This window comes from Eulemur rufifrons, chromosome 16 (genome assembly GCF_041146395.1).
Source record: "Eulemur rufifrons isolate Redbay chromosome 16, OSU_ERuf_1, whole genome shotgun sequence".
NCBI classification, from domain to species: domain Eukaryota; kingdom Metazoa; phylum Chordata; class Mammalia; order Primates; family Lemuridae; genus Eulemur; species Eulemur rufifrons.
In genome coordinates this window covers 14398077-14414845 of record NC_090998.1, presented here as the reverse complement: position 1 = coordinate 14414845, position 16769 = coordinate 14398077, and the positions used below count along the sequence as shown (strand labels likewise).

Below are 16769 nucleotides of genomic sequence, written 5' to 3'. Positions count from 1 at the left end.
CATTTCTTCTTCCTCACCACCTTCTTCTTTTTTTCTTTCTTTTTTTCTTTCTTGTTGTTGTTGTTCCTCTTACTCTCCATTTCCCTCTCTTGGGAAACTAAACATTTATTGATTAAAAAAAATTCATTAGTCGGGGTCAAATTTCTCATGTTTTAAACATTCTAATATGCCTACATTGGTTTCATGAATTAATAAGCTACCACTGTTTCTAAAACTTCTTTATATCCCTCCCTTCCCCACCCCCCCTTCCCGAGTCAGCACCTATCCCCTCCCCCACCCCCCACCTCAGTCTGGGATATATACCTACATGATGGGTGCAACGCGCACTATCTGGGGAATAGACACGCCTGGAGCTCTGACTTGGGGGGAAAGGCGGTACATGGGCAACGTATGTAACCTGCAATTCTGTATCCCCCATAACAATAAGATGAAATTAAAAAAAAAAAAAAAGACATAAATGTAAGATACCAAACCATAAAACTACTGAAAGAAAACAGAAGAAATGATTTAGGACATTGATCTGGAAAAAAAAAATTGTCAGAAAGACTTTAAACACATAGGCATCACTCGGAGGGGGGGGGTGGGAGGAGGGGATGAGTGTATACCTACATGATGAGTGCAGTGCGCACTGTCTGGGGAATGGACCTGCTTGGAGCTCTGACTCGGGAGATAGGCGGTACATGGGCAACATATGTAATTTGAACTTTTGTACCCCCATAATAAGCTGAAATTAAAAAAAAAGAAAATAAAAAGAAAACTTCTTTAAAATTAAAACTTATATGTAAAAATTATATTTAACTAAATAGAATGATAATAAAGAACATCTTTTTAAATGGTTCTTTACTAATATTCTTCTTTTTAAAAAAAAAAAAAAGTTTTCCCTGTCACTATGTATACCTCGAATTTTCGTATGGGCAATGTAAAAATGTAAAGGGTACCATTCCAGCCAGCAATCCCCCTACAGGGTATCTAGCCATAGGATAAGAAGTCATTTTATCAACAAGTTACCTGCATTCGTTTGTTATTGCAGCACAATTCAGAATTGCAAAGATATGGAATCAACCTAAGTGCTCATCAATTCATGAGTGAATTAAGAAAATGTGGTATATATATACCATGGAATACCACTCAGCCATAAAAAGGAATGAAATAATGTCTTTTGCAGCAACTTGGATGGAACCGGAGACCATCATCCTAAGTGGAATATCTCAGGAATGGAAAAACAAACACCACATGAACTCTCTAATCATTGGGAGCTAATTGATGGGCACACAGGGGCACAAAGAGATGCAAAGATCATTGGAAATCAAGAGGGGGGGATGGGGGAAGGGAGGAGTAAAAACCAACCTATCAGGTACAATGAACATTGAGTGATAGGCACACTAAAAGCCCCAACTTAAGCATTAGAAAAACTATCCATGTAACAAAAGCATTTGTATCCCCCTAATATCTTGAAATTAAAAAACATAGAGGGTAAAAATGAATGTCTATTCCAACTCCATTAGTAACGTGAGCCACCTTGTCAGCATTTCTATGTGAGGAAAAAAGTGATAATTTTTAAAGACTATTTTCTAGTTATATGGCAAAGTATAAACAAACTAGGGGGTCTCAAGAAGCGGCATGATCCAAACTGTGGAAAAATCTCTATGCGTTGACACTTTCTCTCCTGTTTTCCTTCCAGGCACATCTTCTCATCTCCTTACTGATGCCTCTTCCTCTGCCAATCGATTAAATCTCATAAGATCCCCAAATCCCATTGGCTGTGGCTATTTTCTATAGATTTGTATGTAAACTTGTACATTCTCCCTGGATGACTTGATCCACTCTGGCCATTTTTAGTCATGACTCCAAATTCTTATCTTCAGGCCAGACTTTTTTCCTAGATTCAGATTCAAATCCAGCTGCAGGACTGTCTTTCAATTCCCATGCCTTTGTGGAGGCTGCTTCTCAGGTTAACTCACTCCCCTATGTCAGGTGCTACCCTTCCCACCAGCCAGCGTTTTGACCAGGCTGAGTGACCCAGGTACCCCATCCCCTGTTCCCATAACACCTTGAGCATCTCCCTGTCTTTACATGTTCCATTACTATCTTCCTTTCAAGTGAGTGTTCCACGATAGACACTAAGTTTCTTGACGGCTGGTTACCAATCGTAGGTGTAGCGCATAATGTTGCTCAATAAATCATAGAACAAATAAGTTCCATTTCTAATCTTCTTGGGTGCACTTAACAAGCCATGAATTCTAAACTAGGTTGTCTTCAGGGACAAAAAAAAAATGCAAACTCAGGTTCACAAATTTTAATCATTTATTAGTTTCTTTTTTGTTACACATTGAATTGTGGATGTCCTATAATCAGTAAAACAGCCACCAAAATTGTTTTTATGGTTTGCTATCACAAAAGTCCCAGTATTTCTAGAATGCTATATGTTTACCTATTTTGATAGGTCCCATAACTACTGCTACTCACTCTAAATCCAGTTTCGCACAGAAATAAGAAAAGCTACTATTCATTGAGCACATTTCTATATGGGAAACTTAGTGCCCTCATTCACATTATCTCACTGAATCCTCCCCAAAACCCTCTGAGGTAAACTCTTATTATGCCCATTTTAGAGATAAAATTGAGGTTTAAAAAGATGGAGTAACCTTTCCAAAATCAGATAAATAGTAAGGAGCAGAGTGGATGGGAACCTAAGTCTCATTTCAGAGAGCTTGAGTTCTTAAACACTATGACACTTGAACTTTCAACCATTGGAAGGGGCTTTGTGAAGAGTCTGCACACAGTATGCCAGTCATCACCAATTATGGGCCCGACTAAACCTTCTGATTCCAGGCAGACAAAACTAAACAGACCAGTCCTCAGGGACACAAAGACAAGACTGGCCCTGCAGGAAAAACAAAGATCAAACAAATCCTGGCCAAGTCACAGCCTGCCACACTGAATGGCTCATCTCTGCAGGTAAGAGTATATGTGTGTGTAAAGAAAACTATGGATTATAAATCTATTAAAAACCAGAATTCAGTTCCCACCAGTTCTTGTCCTAAGTCTCCTTCCTTATAGTCTAGTGGTTGAAGAAATACTGGCATTTTAAATCAACAATCATAGGTCAGCAAGAAATTTGTTCATCGAGGATCACAGGCTGAGCTGATTTTGTAGGTGGTATACATTTATAGCACCAATAAATTATTAAGGTTAAAAAAGAAACTCTCAGAAAGAAAAATGGTGAGAGGCTGCTTGAACTTTGAGGCAGGAGAAGTATTTAGGGGGATCCTACGAATGCCTGGGGCAGTGGTGGGAGGGGATGGTCAGTTACTATACTTTGTACCTATGTTGCTCTTAGGTAACAGGGTTAGACAGACTCCTGTGAATCTTCAGTGGAAAAGGCAAAAGTGATTTTTTCTTATAACTGATTTGATGGCCCTTGTCCTTGTTTCTTCATCATTTTGGTAGTAATCTCTCAGATGCCTCATATCTTTAAGAAATTGGACTCAAACGTCAAAATCAACACAATATATACATATATATTTTGTTCCACTGCCCCCAAGTGGTAACACTGAGAACTAATTCTAATAATTGGGCATTTTGAAAAAATTCTATCAGCCAATGTTACCTATAATGTAATCTATAAGGGAAAACCCACATCCCTGTAGGAAATGGTACTTTTTTCAATTTACTGAGTGCCTAATATGTGGCACATAGTAAGTGAACAATCTCAATCCTCACAACAGGCATGATGTCTGTTTTACCTCTGAGGAAACTGTAGGGAGTAGAGTCAATAGCTGAGCATTCTCGAACTTGCCCACAGTATCTTTGCAGTTTATTCTCCTCAGGAATTAGGAGGCAATAATCTGCCTCCCAGAAGAGATGTGTGTGTTCTCAGTTTTTACACATCAAAGGTGATCACATGGGAGAATTCCAATATTCATTCCACAAACAGCAGAGAGACACAAGTATTAACAGAAGCTGATACCCGATATTAACATATGTACCTGACCTTTGTCGTGCCATCAGGAACCAATAAAAAAAAAAAGATGTGGGCATTCCAAGAACCTGGAAATCTGGTTGGCCTCATTCACAGCTGCACTCCCATCACTTAGTACAGAGCACAGCATAGAGGTGTTCAGTAAACACTGGGATGAAATAAAGTCCATGTGAGAAGATGGGCCAGCCACTACTAAGGATGAAGACTTACTGATTTTTTCATTTTTTTTCCCTTCAGGAAGACTTCAACTCTGACTAACAGGAAAGATGAATCCAAAGATGTGAAACTAAACTGGGATCTTTTTTGTGGGGCCTGTGGGCCAGAATGAAGCTTGCTGAGAAGGATGAAATGGAACTACTGTTGAACTTTTAAATGTGGATTCCTGATATGAAATGTGTTTCTCCCTGCACTTAAATCACCCGCCCCTATCCTTCCTTACAAATTTATTAAATAAATACTGTGCCATTAAGCAATGCAATTCCTATAGGCATTACTGGAATGAGGGTATCACTTCAGACTAGTGAGAGAACATAAGGGATTTCAAGCAGGTTATTTGTTGAGTAAAAATAACTTCTAAAAGCAAGAGGTGGGTTTTTTTTTTTCTTATAAAGTCAAACTGACTCCCAAAGTAGTATAATATGATGGAGACAACACCATTATGAAGCTAGAAACTTGAGAAAACCGTTTTAAAAGCTCATGAGCATGTGTAACTCATGACTAAAGGCACTATACTGTTATGCAACGTGCCAGGGGAACAAATTTCCAACCTTATGACTCATGCTTCTGTATTGTACATATTACTGCATGTTTTCTCATTAAAAAAAATTGTGAAAATAAGGGTGCTACATAAAGATATCTGACATTCAAATCATGAAAGCATAACAGCTATTAGACTAAGAATGTCTAAGTCGATACCGTGTCATCAGGGCCACCATGCGAGGACAGAAAGTTAACTCCGCCTTTTGAAAAGTATGGCAGGAGAGACAACTTCCTGCCAGAGACCAGCTCAACCTGATAGTTCTCTTCCCAGAACTTGGTCCTGACCGCCCACAAACAGGGCAGGAGAGCTAAGGCCCTGAGAAAGGGAAGTAAAAATAATTCCAGAGTACGCCACGCCACACCTACTCTGCCTCCCCTTTGCCTCAATATGAGCAAAGGCAGCCCCCGCCCTGTCTCCCTGATCCTCCCATAAAGCCTCAAGGGCGATCTGCAAACCAAACCATTCCAAGGGGTTCAAGCCAACCCACCAGCACCTGCTCCAGAGCTTTCCTGGTCGCCCCCGGGGTCGGCCGGCAGGTCCCCGCAACTACACAGCTTTCTCGACCATACGCTTTTCACCGACTTTATTAGCTGTCGACCCCGACGGGCCCCTCGCCGCCCACCTCCCCGCTAGATCGCACCGCCCCCCCTCCCCAAGACATCTAGCACATCCAAAAATCACTGCGGGACGGCTAGGAAAAGAGCCTTTGCTGGAGAAGCCGGCTCCCCGGTGGCGGCGTCAGGGTCACTTGCTCTTCGCCTTCTGACTCTCCGTCTTCTTGGGCAGAAGCACCGCCTGGATGTTGGGCAGGACGCCGCCCTGAGCGATGGTCACTTTCCCCAGCAGCTTGTTTAGCTCCTCGTCATTGCGGATGGCGAGCTGCAGGTGGCGAGGAATTATCCTAGTCTTCTTGTTGTCCCGCGCGGCGTTGCCAGCCAACTCCAGGATCTCCGCCGTCAGGTACTCCAACACCGCGGCCAGGTACACCGGCGCCCCCGCGCCCACCCGCTCGGCGTAGTTACCCTTGCGCAGCAGTCTGTGCACGCGGCCCACTGGGAACTGCAGGCCCGCGCGGGAGGAGCGGGACTTGGCCTTGGCCCGCACTTTGCCGCCCTGCTTTCCGCGACCTGACATGTCCTCTCGCCTAAAACAGCAGAGAGGGAGAAAAACAGCGACCCAGGACTGATACCCGCACGCAGCGCGCCACACCGGAACTGTCTCTACAAACTCTTTGCTGCCACTAGGAAGCGCCTTCCCATTGGGGGCCGCAACGCCCTCGGCTCCGGTGACCAATGACTAGCAGGCTCCGCTCCCAACTAGCGCTCTGGCAGAGGGACTGCCTCCTCCCTCGCTCGCCAATCAAAAGAGCAAGCCCTTATTCTATATTTACATAATCTCCTATATAAATACCTGGGGGACAGCCTCCTCCGCGTTTGGGGACCCCGAGGGATTGAGTGGGTGAGGAGTTTAGGGGGCGCTGGGCTTTCCCCGCTCACACTCGCCCCCCAGGGAATGAAACTCTTAAGAAAGAAGGAAACGTGGTCGGAAACAGAAAAAATCTGGAATTAGAACTATAAGGTTTGCCCCTAGCAAGTGAGGTCACACCATGTGCCAGACGTTGCCATGCTTTCTAGGCGGAGTTTCCCGTGCGTAATACAGCGTCCCAGCCAGATAGTTGCCTGACTCCGGAGCCCGCTGCTGCTTAGCACAATCACAGCCTCTCTGCCGAGTTCTGCCTGCCCAGTACTACTGGTATGTCGCCTGTTCCTATGTACAAGCGCCTTGCCTCCTGCTACCGAACAGTGCAGGGGAGCTAGCTCCAAAAAAGCTTCGTCGGTAGTTGGCCATCTGAACTGTCTTTACTACACCAGATGACCCGGACCCTTGGGCCAAGTTCTGCTGCTTGTTCACTTCTAAGGGCTCTGACATGAATGCTTCTTGAACTGACCAGGGCGACAAGCTGGCCTGGCCAGAGCTTAACATTTCTTGTCTTTGGGGTTATGGGCCTGAAAAGAGCCACCAGGTTTTACTGGAGAGGCTGCAGGCGCAGCTCAGTTGCTGAGCCTGAAAGTCTTGGCCTTAGCTTGCTCCCTGCAAGTCCGGGCGAGACCAATCAGGGGATCACCTTCTCTGGGATGACTTGAAGGACCCCCGGCGTACTTTTATAGACGAGCCCAGAGACTAAAGGAAGAATGGCAGCAACTTCTTATGTACTCGAATTGTGGACCCATAGTATTTGAAACAAGTTTTTTTTTTAATTAGAAATTACTTTCTACTAATTCCTTGAGGTCATTTTAATTATCTTAACAATTTTCACAATTATACAGTTACACCCCTATGTGATGTAATGTTAAACACTTGCTTATTGAACAACATTTAATGTGGATTATAGTATCCATTTAAAAGTAAAACAAATTTACCGTCTCAATATTCTAATAGAGATTTGATTTTATTGAAATAACATTATCAAGTATTTATGTATGTCCTGCGTACCTAGCACAATGATTAACCTCAATGTCTTTGGAGCTGGGAAGCAGCATATTGTCATGGTTAAGGTGGTCATTCTGGAGCCAAACTGACTCTGCCCAAATTCTGAAGTTAAATAAATTTGTCAAAGTCACTTAGTAGCTGACTTTCAATAAGTTATTTAACTTTTGCACCTATCTCAAAGTGTCTTGAAAATTAAATGTTAATTAAGTTAAATATGTTAATAAGCACCTAATAACAGATATACTGAATAAATGGACATACAAATCTCTGATGCAATTTTTTTAATAGACAAAAATGCCTTTATTACTAATATGTTGCTTAACTACACCCACAGTGTGCTAAGCCAGTTTTGGAATCCATCCTGCAGCAGAATAAAACTGGGCCAAAGCAAGAGCTGTCAGGGCTCCTGGTCCCGGTTATCGAGATGTTACTCTTCCAGCAACTCAATCTATAGAGTTTTTCTTCAGCTGTTTTTTGTGACGTGAGGAGAGTCATTCTGGATTCCTCTGTAGGACAGAGAGGTCCGACCTTGAGGAAGACCGGCAGCCCACGTCCTCTGCTTTTATGGGCTTAATGATATGGCCTGCCTTGGTGACAATCTTGGGAGTAATCAGTTTTTGGAAGGCCCTCTGGGTGTTCCACGTAGATCCTACAGGGGTCTGGATGGTCCTTTCAAATTGCCGGTGGTGGGTGAATGGATGTGGGAGCACTCGCACCTGATGAGCTGCTGCGTGGATGTTGCGCTTCTCATTGATAATCGCATTTGGCAAATTCTTGTCTTTTCTTGGAGGACCCTCAGGGACTTTTATGAAAAACCGGCATCTTTTCTTGGCACTGGGCTTGAGGCCCACACCACCCCACTCACCCCAGCCAGGTAGCATCAGGTCCACGTCCTGTGGCTTACTTGCCTCCACAGCTTCCCTCTTCTCTTTCAAGAAGTCTCTGATGACATCATCCCCAGCAAAAGCTTCCTTTACCATCTGTTTTTGGTCTCTCTCCATTTCATCCTCCAACTCCTCTATTGTTGTGGGAACTGCCAAAGACTTCACAGAAGGAGATTTTGTGGTCAGGAGGTTCTGTAGGTCAATCATTTGCTCCTTCTTTTTCTTCTTAGGGGCATCAGTCTGATTATTTGGGTTCTTCTTCAACCGATGCCCTTCTAACATAGGTCTGGGAAGCTCCTTATTTTGAAAACATCCTTCTTTCTCCAGCTCTTCTAGCTCTTCCAGAGTCTGTACTTTCTCTGGCCTCTGCAGCAACAGAGGTTCATCTTCTTCTTCTTCCGGGGCAGGTTCCTCTCTCTGGACCTGGGGAACAGTCCCCACTGAATTTGCTTTTTGCTTCCTGGACTGATGGTTTTCCTTGAGTTTCTGAGACAGTGTTCTCAATTCAAATAGCACCTCCTGGCTGATAGAATCTTTTGTTTCTTGACTGCCCACTGACTCAGCATCCTGGTTGAGCTGGGACCTTTTTCTAAGGGATCGCCTTTCCTCAAATTCTTTCAACAAAATTTCTTCGTCTGCCACCAGTCTTTCATCTCCCTCACTTTCAGAAACATTGTGGGACAAAGGCTCTGGCAGTTGTTCAGGGTCCTCCTGGATTTCAGCCTCTCTTGCATCACTGGTGCAACTCCTGAGCATCCAGGGATTTGCTCCATCTGCATTCATCTGTGCTTCGTTCACTGCATCAGGGACGAGTTCGTCCACTTCTGTGCCTCCCTCTTCTTCCTCACTCTCTGAGGCTACCTGGAGTTTCTGCGTCAGTTCTTTGTTCTTGGCCAGTTGTTCATGCATAGCTTGTCGAGCCTCCAGGTCATATTTGGCCATAATTGCCTTTGACTTGGCCCATTTCCCACTGTTCTGGTGTTTAAGGCTCATTCGCTCCATCATTCTGGCCTTTTCAGTTTTTTCCAGTTCTTCCAAAGCTGTAGTCGGATTGACCTTCTGCAGCTGCTCAAACTCTTTTAGGGCTTGCTTGGCCTTTGCTTTCTTCATGACTCTGTGATACTTTTTGCTTTTGATTTTCTTCTCTCTTCGAGCCCTGGCTTCATAGTAGGACTGTAGAGCCCGGGCTCTCTGGAGCTCTGCTCGGCGCATCTTTGCCTCTTCCAGGCTCATGGCTTTGAGAGAAGCCTTTTCCACAGGAGTCAGTAAAGGGTCTGTCACTGGCTGCTTGTTCTTATGGAGGAGGTTAAAAATTTCCTGCTCCAGTGGAGTTCTTGCCTTCCAGCCACTGAGCACATGTTCAATGGGAGCAAAGGCTGGCTGCTCCTTCTCCAGGGGAAAAACCAGCTGCTCTGCTTGCCGGTTCTTCAGGACGATAGGATCCCATTTGGAGAGGACTTGTGAGGTTTTATTGAATGCAACTTCTCTGTGGATCCATCCAACCTCTTCTTTGTTAAGGGGTAACTCCACAGTCTTCTTTGATTTGACTCTATTCAGTTGCTTTTTCACAGTGGCCAATGAGGATGAAGTTTTAACAGGCTCAAGCAGATCTGCAAGGACCAGCTTTTCTCCTGATCCTTCAGAACTGACACTGAACTCTGAGACTTTCAGACTAGCCTCAGATCTCTCAGCCAATTTCCACCTGTTCTTTCCACCAAGGGAACTGATTGCTTCCAGAAGCTTTTGACGCTTTCTCTCTCCATCACTGTCCCCCTCATCTTCACTGGCACTCAAGGGGTAGTCTTTTGGCAAATCCACTAGTTCTTCTTGTTGGCTCAAAGCCAGAAGGCTCTCCACAGCTCGGCTGGCACTCATCTCAGCAGCTGCTTGTCTCTCTGATGCAATTTTTAACAAGATGTTCCTGGAATGAGTTATGTAAACCAGCTTAAATTTTTGCATATATCATGGGTAATTTTAAAAAGAGCTTTTAAAATTATTATTTTGGACACAATTTTTCCTTTTATTCTTTTCTGAAAGCAAGAGATTTCTAACTTGAAAATGTTCTAACCTTGACTTCTTAGAAGAGTAACTATAAACAAGGCAACCTATTTTGCCTTTACAAGAATCCTTACCTCAAGATTGGTAGACGTTTCTTCTTCTCTCTGAGTCAAGGATTAAAATCATGTAGTGAAGTTTGACCATTCAGGATTTTTTTCCAGACATACAGTGTTCTGAGGGCTCTTTTAATCAAAACAAAACAAAAAAACTCTCCCCCTACTGGTGACTTAAAAAGATCCACATGTGAAAAACTGTAATTGCTTTGAAATCTAGTAAGACTTAAAGCGTTTCTGGTTCTTACTGATTTTCACGGTAGGTCAGGAATGGTATTATAAGAATGAGCATTTCCTTTGAAGAAAGGTAGAATTAGAAGTAAGGAGGGAGAAAGAGATAGGGACAGACAGCATTGTGTGGGATCTGCCCTACTTTTAAGTGCTGAGAAAAGGCAATATAACTTCTATTATATTAGGTCATATTGTTTAAACTTTCAAACATAGCAGGATGAATCTTTCTTTAAATTTTTGGCAAGAATGTGCAAAAGCGGTTCTGAAAAAGTAAACAAAAAAATCTGGCTTGTTCAGTGTCTGCTTACTTAACTTAAAACTGCAGGAAGGAAGCCTCCAGGGGAGGGGCCTAGAGCTCCGTCCACTTTCGTGAGGTTTTCAAACAGGTCCGCATCGAGGGAATATAACTGGGCCTACAAAGCCTCTGAAGTTCAGATTGCAGCTACCCGCTTGTTTTCTTGGTTTGGAGACTGTAACGTGAAAATGTCTGGGCGAGGTAAAGGCGGCAAAGGGCTGGGTAAGGGGGGCGCCAAGCGCCACCGCAAAGTCCTACGGGACAATATTCAGGGCATCACCAAACCCGCCATTCGCCGTCTAGCCCGCCGTGGAGGTGTAAAGCGCATCTCCGGGCTCATCTACGAGGAGACCCGGGGAGTGCTCAAAGTCTTTCTGGAGAACGTGATCCGGGACGCGGTGACTTACACAGCACGCCAAGCGCAAGACGGTCACGGCCATGGACGTGGTGTATGCCCTGAAGCGGCAAGGACGCACCCTGTACGGCTTCGGCGGCTGAACGGGCCCTCCGTCTTCTCTCTGGACTCTAAAAAGGCCCTTTTCAGGGCCCACAAAGTATCACGAAGAGAGCTGTTAACACTTTGTAAGGTAGTACCTGTCAGGCCTTGAGTGTGGCTAGAAGGGTGCCTGAGGTGAAGCGTTTCGCATGGCACGAGTAGGACTTGGGAAGGAAGCATCGGCTCCGAACTGGGCTTTGGGTGGGGGGCAGCGGGGAAGCAGCGCCCCCTGCTGGGGAGGAGTTTGGGAAGCGCGGCGCAGGGCCGTACTGACTGCCTTGGCGTCTCTGCCCTGTAAAGCTTGAGTTTAGAAGTGGTCCGCGCCTGCTTAACCCTGAGCCCCCACAACGTGCGGGGTGGCGTCTACGTAAATCTGGGCTTAGCGAACTTCCCGCCCTCCGCCGGGAGGCAGCGCCCAGCAGGAAAGCGCCACTTCCGGCAAGTCCGGAAGTGCTAAGTGCAGTGTTAGTATGTGTGGCACGCTGGAGTCCCGCTGGATGTGACTTATTCCTTCGCTCACATTCTGAGGGAGAGGTGACCAAACTCTGCTGAAATCAAGCCGGCAAAGTAGCGGCAAAGTCCAAAGTCTGGCCAAAGCTTTTGGGCCCCTGCCATTCCTGCGAGCCCGCTGCGTAGCCAGCCACGCGGAGCGGAGCGTGCGGGCGTCCGGGCCGAGTACCTGGCGGCGGCCCTGGGGTTGGCGGGCAGTGTGGCTCCTGCGGGCAAGAAAAGCCGGATCCCCACCCGGTCACAAGTGACCCAATCGCAGCCCTAGCTTTGGAGTGAAGGCCCTGTGCAGAGCTCCCGTGGGGCCCTAGAGGGGAGACGGGCGGCGGATTGGGTTCTCATAAGGGAAAATAGATGCGAGAAAGGTGTGTGTCCCTGCGCGGCGATCCGTGGGGCGGCTGGAGGCCTAAAGCCAGGTGGGCGGGATCAGCCGGTTGCGCGCTTTCCTGAGGGGAGGGGAGGGGCTGAAGTCCCCAGGACCCAGCTGTGTGCGGGCCGGCAGGGGCCGGCAGGGAGGCGAGGCATGGAACCGAAATCTGTGGTGGCCTCTCTGCGCCTGGCCCTGGCCCTGCTAGTCTCTACCTGAGGGAATTGGGAAGGAGGCTTAAGCACCCCCAAATGCGGCGTGATACATACATACAACGTTGACTAATCTCCCCCAACTGTAGCTTTTCTAAACATGGAGAAATCACTTAGCTTCCTGGGGGTGGTGGGCTAGAGTCCTTCTGGGGAAGTTCCTGGCACTAGGGGTTAAGGAACTGGAACCTGGATTTGAACCTAGCCCTGTTGGGTTCTGCATCTCTTGATCCTAATATTAGGGGCCACCTCCTATGCCATGAAAGCTGTCCTGTTCCTTTTTGCTGACATTTCACTTTGAGGTACTTTATCCTCTACTCCATACTCAAATGTTTACATGATGCTGATGTTGATTTAATTTCTAGGAAGGTGGGATAGTCCCAGAAGCTGAAGTTTTTTCAATACAAGTGAAAGATTGAGTTACTTAAAAGAAAAAGCAGTATCTGGCACACTGCTGTGGCCTTAATGTTTGTTGTGTGACCAAATGAGTGAATTGGATTTAGCATAAATGAAATTATTGAGGATTGTATGACAATTCAAAATATCTATGAAGTATTTCACTTATCTGGAGTTGTTTAAATTTTTTTTTGATTTTTAGTAATGACCTCTGTATTCTTTGTATCTACCTAGTAAAATGGCTTACTACAAATGATGTTTGTTAAACAAAGAACTTGATTTCAAATCTTTAATGCCTCCCTTACAATGTGAGTGGAATGTTGTTGAAATTATTAATAGATCCTGTAATAAAGTCACCCCTTTTGAATTTTGAACATTTATTTAATGCTGCTTTTGTGTCAAGCAGTGTGTTATCTTTTGAATATTCAGAGACAAATAAGTACAGTTCCTGCCACCAAGAAGCTCCTGTCTTCCAAATAAAGAGAAAGGAAGGAGAAGGACGTGTAGTTGTACACATATGGTTTATTCTAATAGCGTGTTATGAATTCAATGCTATTGGTGTACAGAAGAACAAATTTTTTATGCCAGGCCTATGGGTATCTTCAAAGAGCAGGTGACATCTGTTCTGAGCTAACAGCAGGTTGAAGAAGGGGAGGGCCACACCAAGTTTGGGGAACAAATAGCATAAACAATTGCCAGAGTAGTTTCCAGGAATGATGTGTTTAGGGATCCTCCTAATGTTGGATATTTAATTTGTCCTTTGCCCAAGAATAATACAATGGACAAACAGTTGGATAAAAATTGAAACCGAGTCCAAACAAGCCAATAGAAAAATGGGCAAAAGACAATGGAAAAACATGGCCAATAAGCATAGGAAGGGATGTTCAGCTCGATTAGTCATCAAAGAAATGCAAAGCAAGGCCACAATGAAATAAAATTTTGCACTCAAGCAATTTCAAAAATTAACAAATGACAATATCAACTGTAACACAGGACCTGTGATATTGCTGGTAGGGGTATAAATTGCTTCAACTGTTTCTGAAACAGTGGGTTGGCATTATCTTGTGAACTTTAAGATAGATTAAACATATATGCTGAAGCAGCAATTTCACCCCAGGGTATTTACCTAAGGGAAATGAATGCCCCAGGAGACATGGTCACTAACGTTCTTTTCACAGTAGCAACAAGCAACCAAATGCACATTGATAACAGAGTGAATGAATAAATTATGGTGGAATGTTATATTTGGTATATATTAATATATGTTATTATATATAGCAGTCAAAATGAACTGTTAAATCCAATATGAGTTTATGGTGGTCTATGTGTAAAGTTTTGCTGTTTTTTTCTGTTGATACACATGAAGACTTATGAAGACTTGTGTTAATATATTTGGGAAAATTTTATTCTGAATTTTGGAGATCATCTGTGGGAGTCTTGAGAAACTAAATTGAGAATGCTGCCCTCAAGAGAGAATTAGCATTTGCTTATCCTTTGGGCCAGATGTTGCTAAGTACTGGGACCACTGTAGCTGGTTTGAGTGTGCCAGCTTGATGGAAGAGTCAAGTTTGACTTCCTACAGGAGGCCCAATGCTTACTCTACATTGCAACCCTAGGTTTTTTTTTTTTTTTTTTTTTTTTTTTTTTTTTTTGAGACAGAGTCTCGCTCTGTTGCCCGGGCTAGAGTGAGTGCCGTGGCGTCAGTTTAGCTCACAGCAACCTCAAACTCCTGGGCTTAAGCGATCCTACTGCCTCAGCCTCCCGAGTAGCTGGGACTACAGGCATGCGCCACCATGCCCGGCTAATTTTTTCTATATATATTTTTAGCTGTCCATATAATTTCTTTCTATTTTTAGTAGAGATGGGGTCTCGCTCTTGCTCAGGCTGGTCTCGAACTCCTGAGCTCAAACGATCCGCCCACCTCGGCCTCCCAGAGTGCTAGGATTACAGGCGTGAGCCACCGCGCCCGGCCTGCAACCCTAGGTTTTATGCTTGCTGAACCCTCATCAGTTTTTGTTTCACTGTCATTTTATTTTTTACTTTTTGCCTTTTGGGAGAGTTTCCTTATTTTCTTGTGACCACAATATTGCAGCATTTGTGGAAGAAGGTTTATTCAGATTGTGTTTGCCACACTGCCGGAAATAGATTTTGCTAACTATAACATTTGATTTTATATGTCTCTCCTGACTATCTACGAACACCTTAAAAGTAGGAATCTGATTCATATGTGTACCCCTAGAACCTCTGGCCTAGAATTTTGAGTACACATAGGCACTTATTAAAGTTTTAGGGAAATTATTTCTTTATTTGGACATTATGCTACCATTTTAATAAACTGAGTTACTTTCCATATATTTCTATTTTTCTTCTGACAATTACCTGTTTCTGCCCTGGACGTAATGTTTTGGTTATATTTTCGGATTCTTTCACTATTTTTATTTTTCTCTATTTACACTTACTACTTCTTTCCTGAGTTAAATTTGGTAATTTTACATTTTCCTGTAAAGGCATATATTTTATCAAAAAATTACTAGAACAAACTTATACTTGCATGGCATTTTCTTTTCTTTTCTTTTCTTCTCTTTTCTTTCTTCTCTTTTTTTTTTTTTTTTTGTCGCCCTGGGTAGAGTGCAGTGGTGTCATCATAGCTCACTGCAGCCTTAAACTCCTGGGCTCAAGCGATCCTCGTGTCTCAGCTTCCTGAATAGCTGGGACTACAGGTGTATGCCACCACACCCGGCTAATTTTTTTTATTTTTGGTAGAGACAGGGTCTCGAGCTTGCTCAGGCTGGTCTCTAATCCCATGGTATTTTCTGATATTAAAAACTTTTGTGTCAATTACTCATTTCTAACTTTGTTTTATCTTCTGATTATATTTTTTCAGAAATTTATTAGCTTCATCAAAAAATTATTTATCAATTTATCCTCTTAGAAACTTTTAATTTTATTATTTCTTCTAATTTTCTTGATTTTTTTTTTTACCAATTCTCCCATTTCCACAATTTATTTTAGATTCTTTATTTTTAAAATAATAGCATAATTTATGGCTTTCTATTTCTGTTACAGTGTTGGTCACATCTGAACTTTTGAAATGTTATAATTAAGCTATAATTTTATTTTTCTTTCATCTTAACCCAATTAGTAAAGAGATTAAAATTTCGGGTAGTTGAAATGTTTTTCTCTTTTAGTTGTCAATATTAATTTCTAGTTATAAATTCAGACTGGAGAATGTGACTTGTGCAATTTCTTCTTTTTGGATATTATTGATGTTTTATTCGTGACTGATACATAAAACTATCTCACAGATCCTGGACGAGGAAGCATAGAATATGCTTCAAAATGTGACATTTAATTTATAGCTATATTCAATGTTGTTAATTACATTTTGATAGTAAAAACTATATCACTGTTTTTTGCCTACTTGATGTATATTGTGCCTGATAGTATCGTGTTATCTCCTGCTATAGTTTCATTTCTGTCAATTTATTGTATTTTAAATCATATTTGCTTTAATTTGATTGCATGTGAGTTAGTATTTAAACTTCGTAACTGCCATACCTTCTTTATAAGTTGTAACTTTTATCAATGTGAATAACTTTTTGTCCCTTGAGTATCAGTTAAATTGAATTCTGATTACTTATTTTTGTTTTTACCTTACCTCAGGGGCTATTTGGCACATGCCACCAAATATACTGATTGTCTAATTAAAATGTCTCTCTCTCCAAATTTTAACAACTTTATTTTGACTATTTGGAAAAATGTATAAAATATCTATGTCTTATTATAATTCAGGGAAAATCAAATTGTAAAAACAATTTAACACTACACAAATAACATTGGAAAATAATCTTAAATTATTTGACATATTCTGTGCATTCACCCACAAATTTATTGAGTCCCTATCACCTTTCATTATAGTAATGCTAAGGGTACAGTCAAGAACAAACATGATCCTGTTTCAAGGAACTTATAGTGCAGTGGTTCTTACCATTTTTCAAAGGAACCAATTCCTTTGAAACTCTGGTACAAGAATACCACACC

At 43.0% G+C, this 16769-nt stretch overlaps 3 protein-coding genes across 4 annotated transcripts; 1 reads left to right on the top strand and 2 right to left on the bottom strand.

The window, feature by feature from the left end:
• Positions 1-5101: 5101 nt before the first annotated feature.
• Positions 5102-5967, bottom strand: H2AJ (H2A.J histone). The gene has a single exon (XM_069490191.1). It carries the CDS (start codon positions 5874-5876, stop codon positions 5487-5489), a length of 390 nt encoding a protein of 129 aa, XP_069346292.1. The 5' UTR covers positions 5877-5967; the 3' UTR covers positions 5102-5486.
• A 1554-nt stretch (positions 5968-7521) lies between these two features.
• On the bottom strand, positions 7522-10032 carry LOC138396607 (U3 small nucleolar RNA-associated protein 14 homolog A-like). 2 transcript variants are annotated; one of them, XM_069490154.1, is made up of 2 exons: positions 9599-10032; positions 7522-9454 (listed from the first exon to the last, which is right to left on the bottom strand). In XM_069490154.1, the coding sequence occupies exons 1-2, from the start codon at positions 9989-9991 to the stop codon at positions 7724-7726; spliced, it is 2124 nt and encodes a 707-aa protein (XP_069346255.1). In that variant the 5' UTR covers positions 9992-10032; the 3' UTR covers positions 7522-7723. The 2 variants fall into 2 exon arrangements, with proteins under 2 accessions (XP_069346255.1, XP_069346254.1); XM_069490153.1 differs by having other exon boundaries at positions 7522-10032.
• Positions 10033-10840: 808 nt separating this feature from the next.
• On the top strand, positions 10841-11290 carry H4C16 (H4 histone 16). Its single transcript, XM_069490436.1, is given in 2 exon segments — positions 10841-11156; positions 11158-11290. Coding segments are annotated over 2 exon segments (309 nt in total). The 5' UTR covers positions 10841-10941; the 3' UTR covers positions 11252-11290.
• The last annotated feature ends 5479 nt before the right edge of the window (positions 11291-16769 follow it).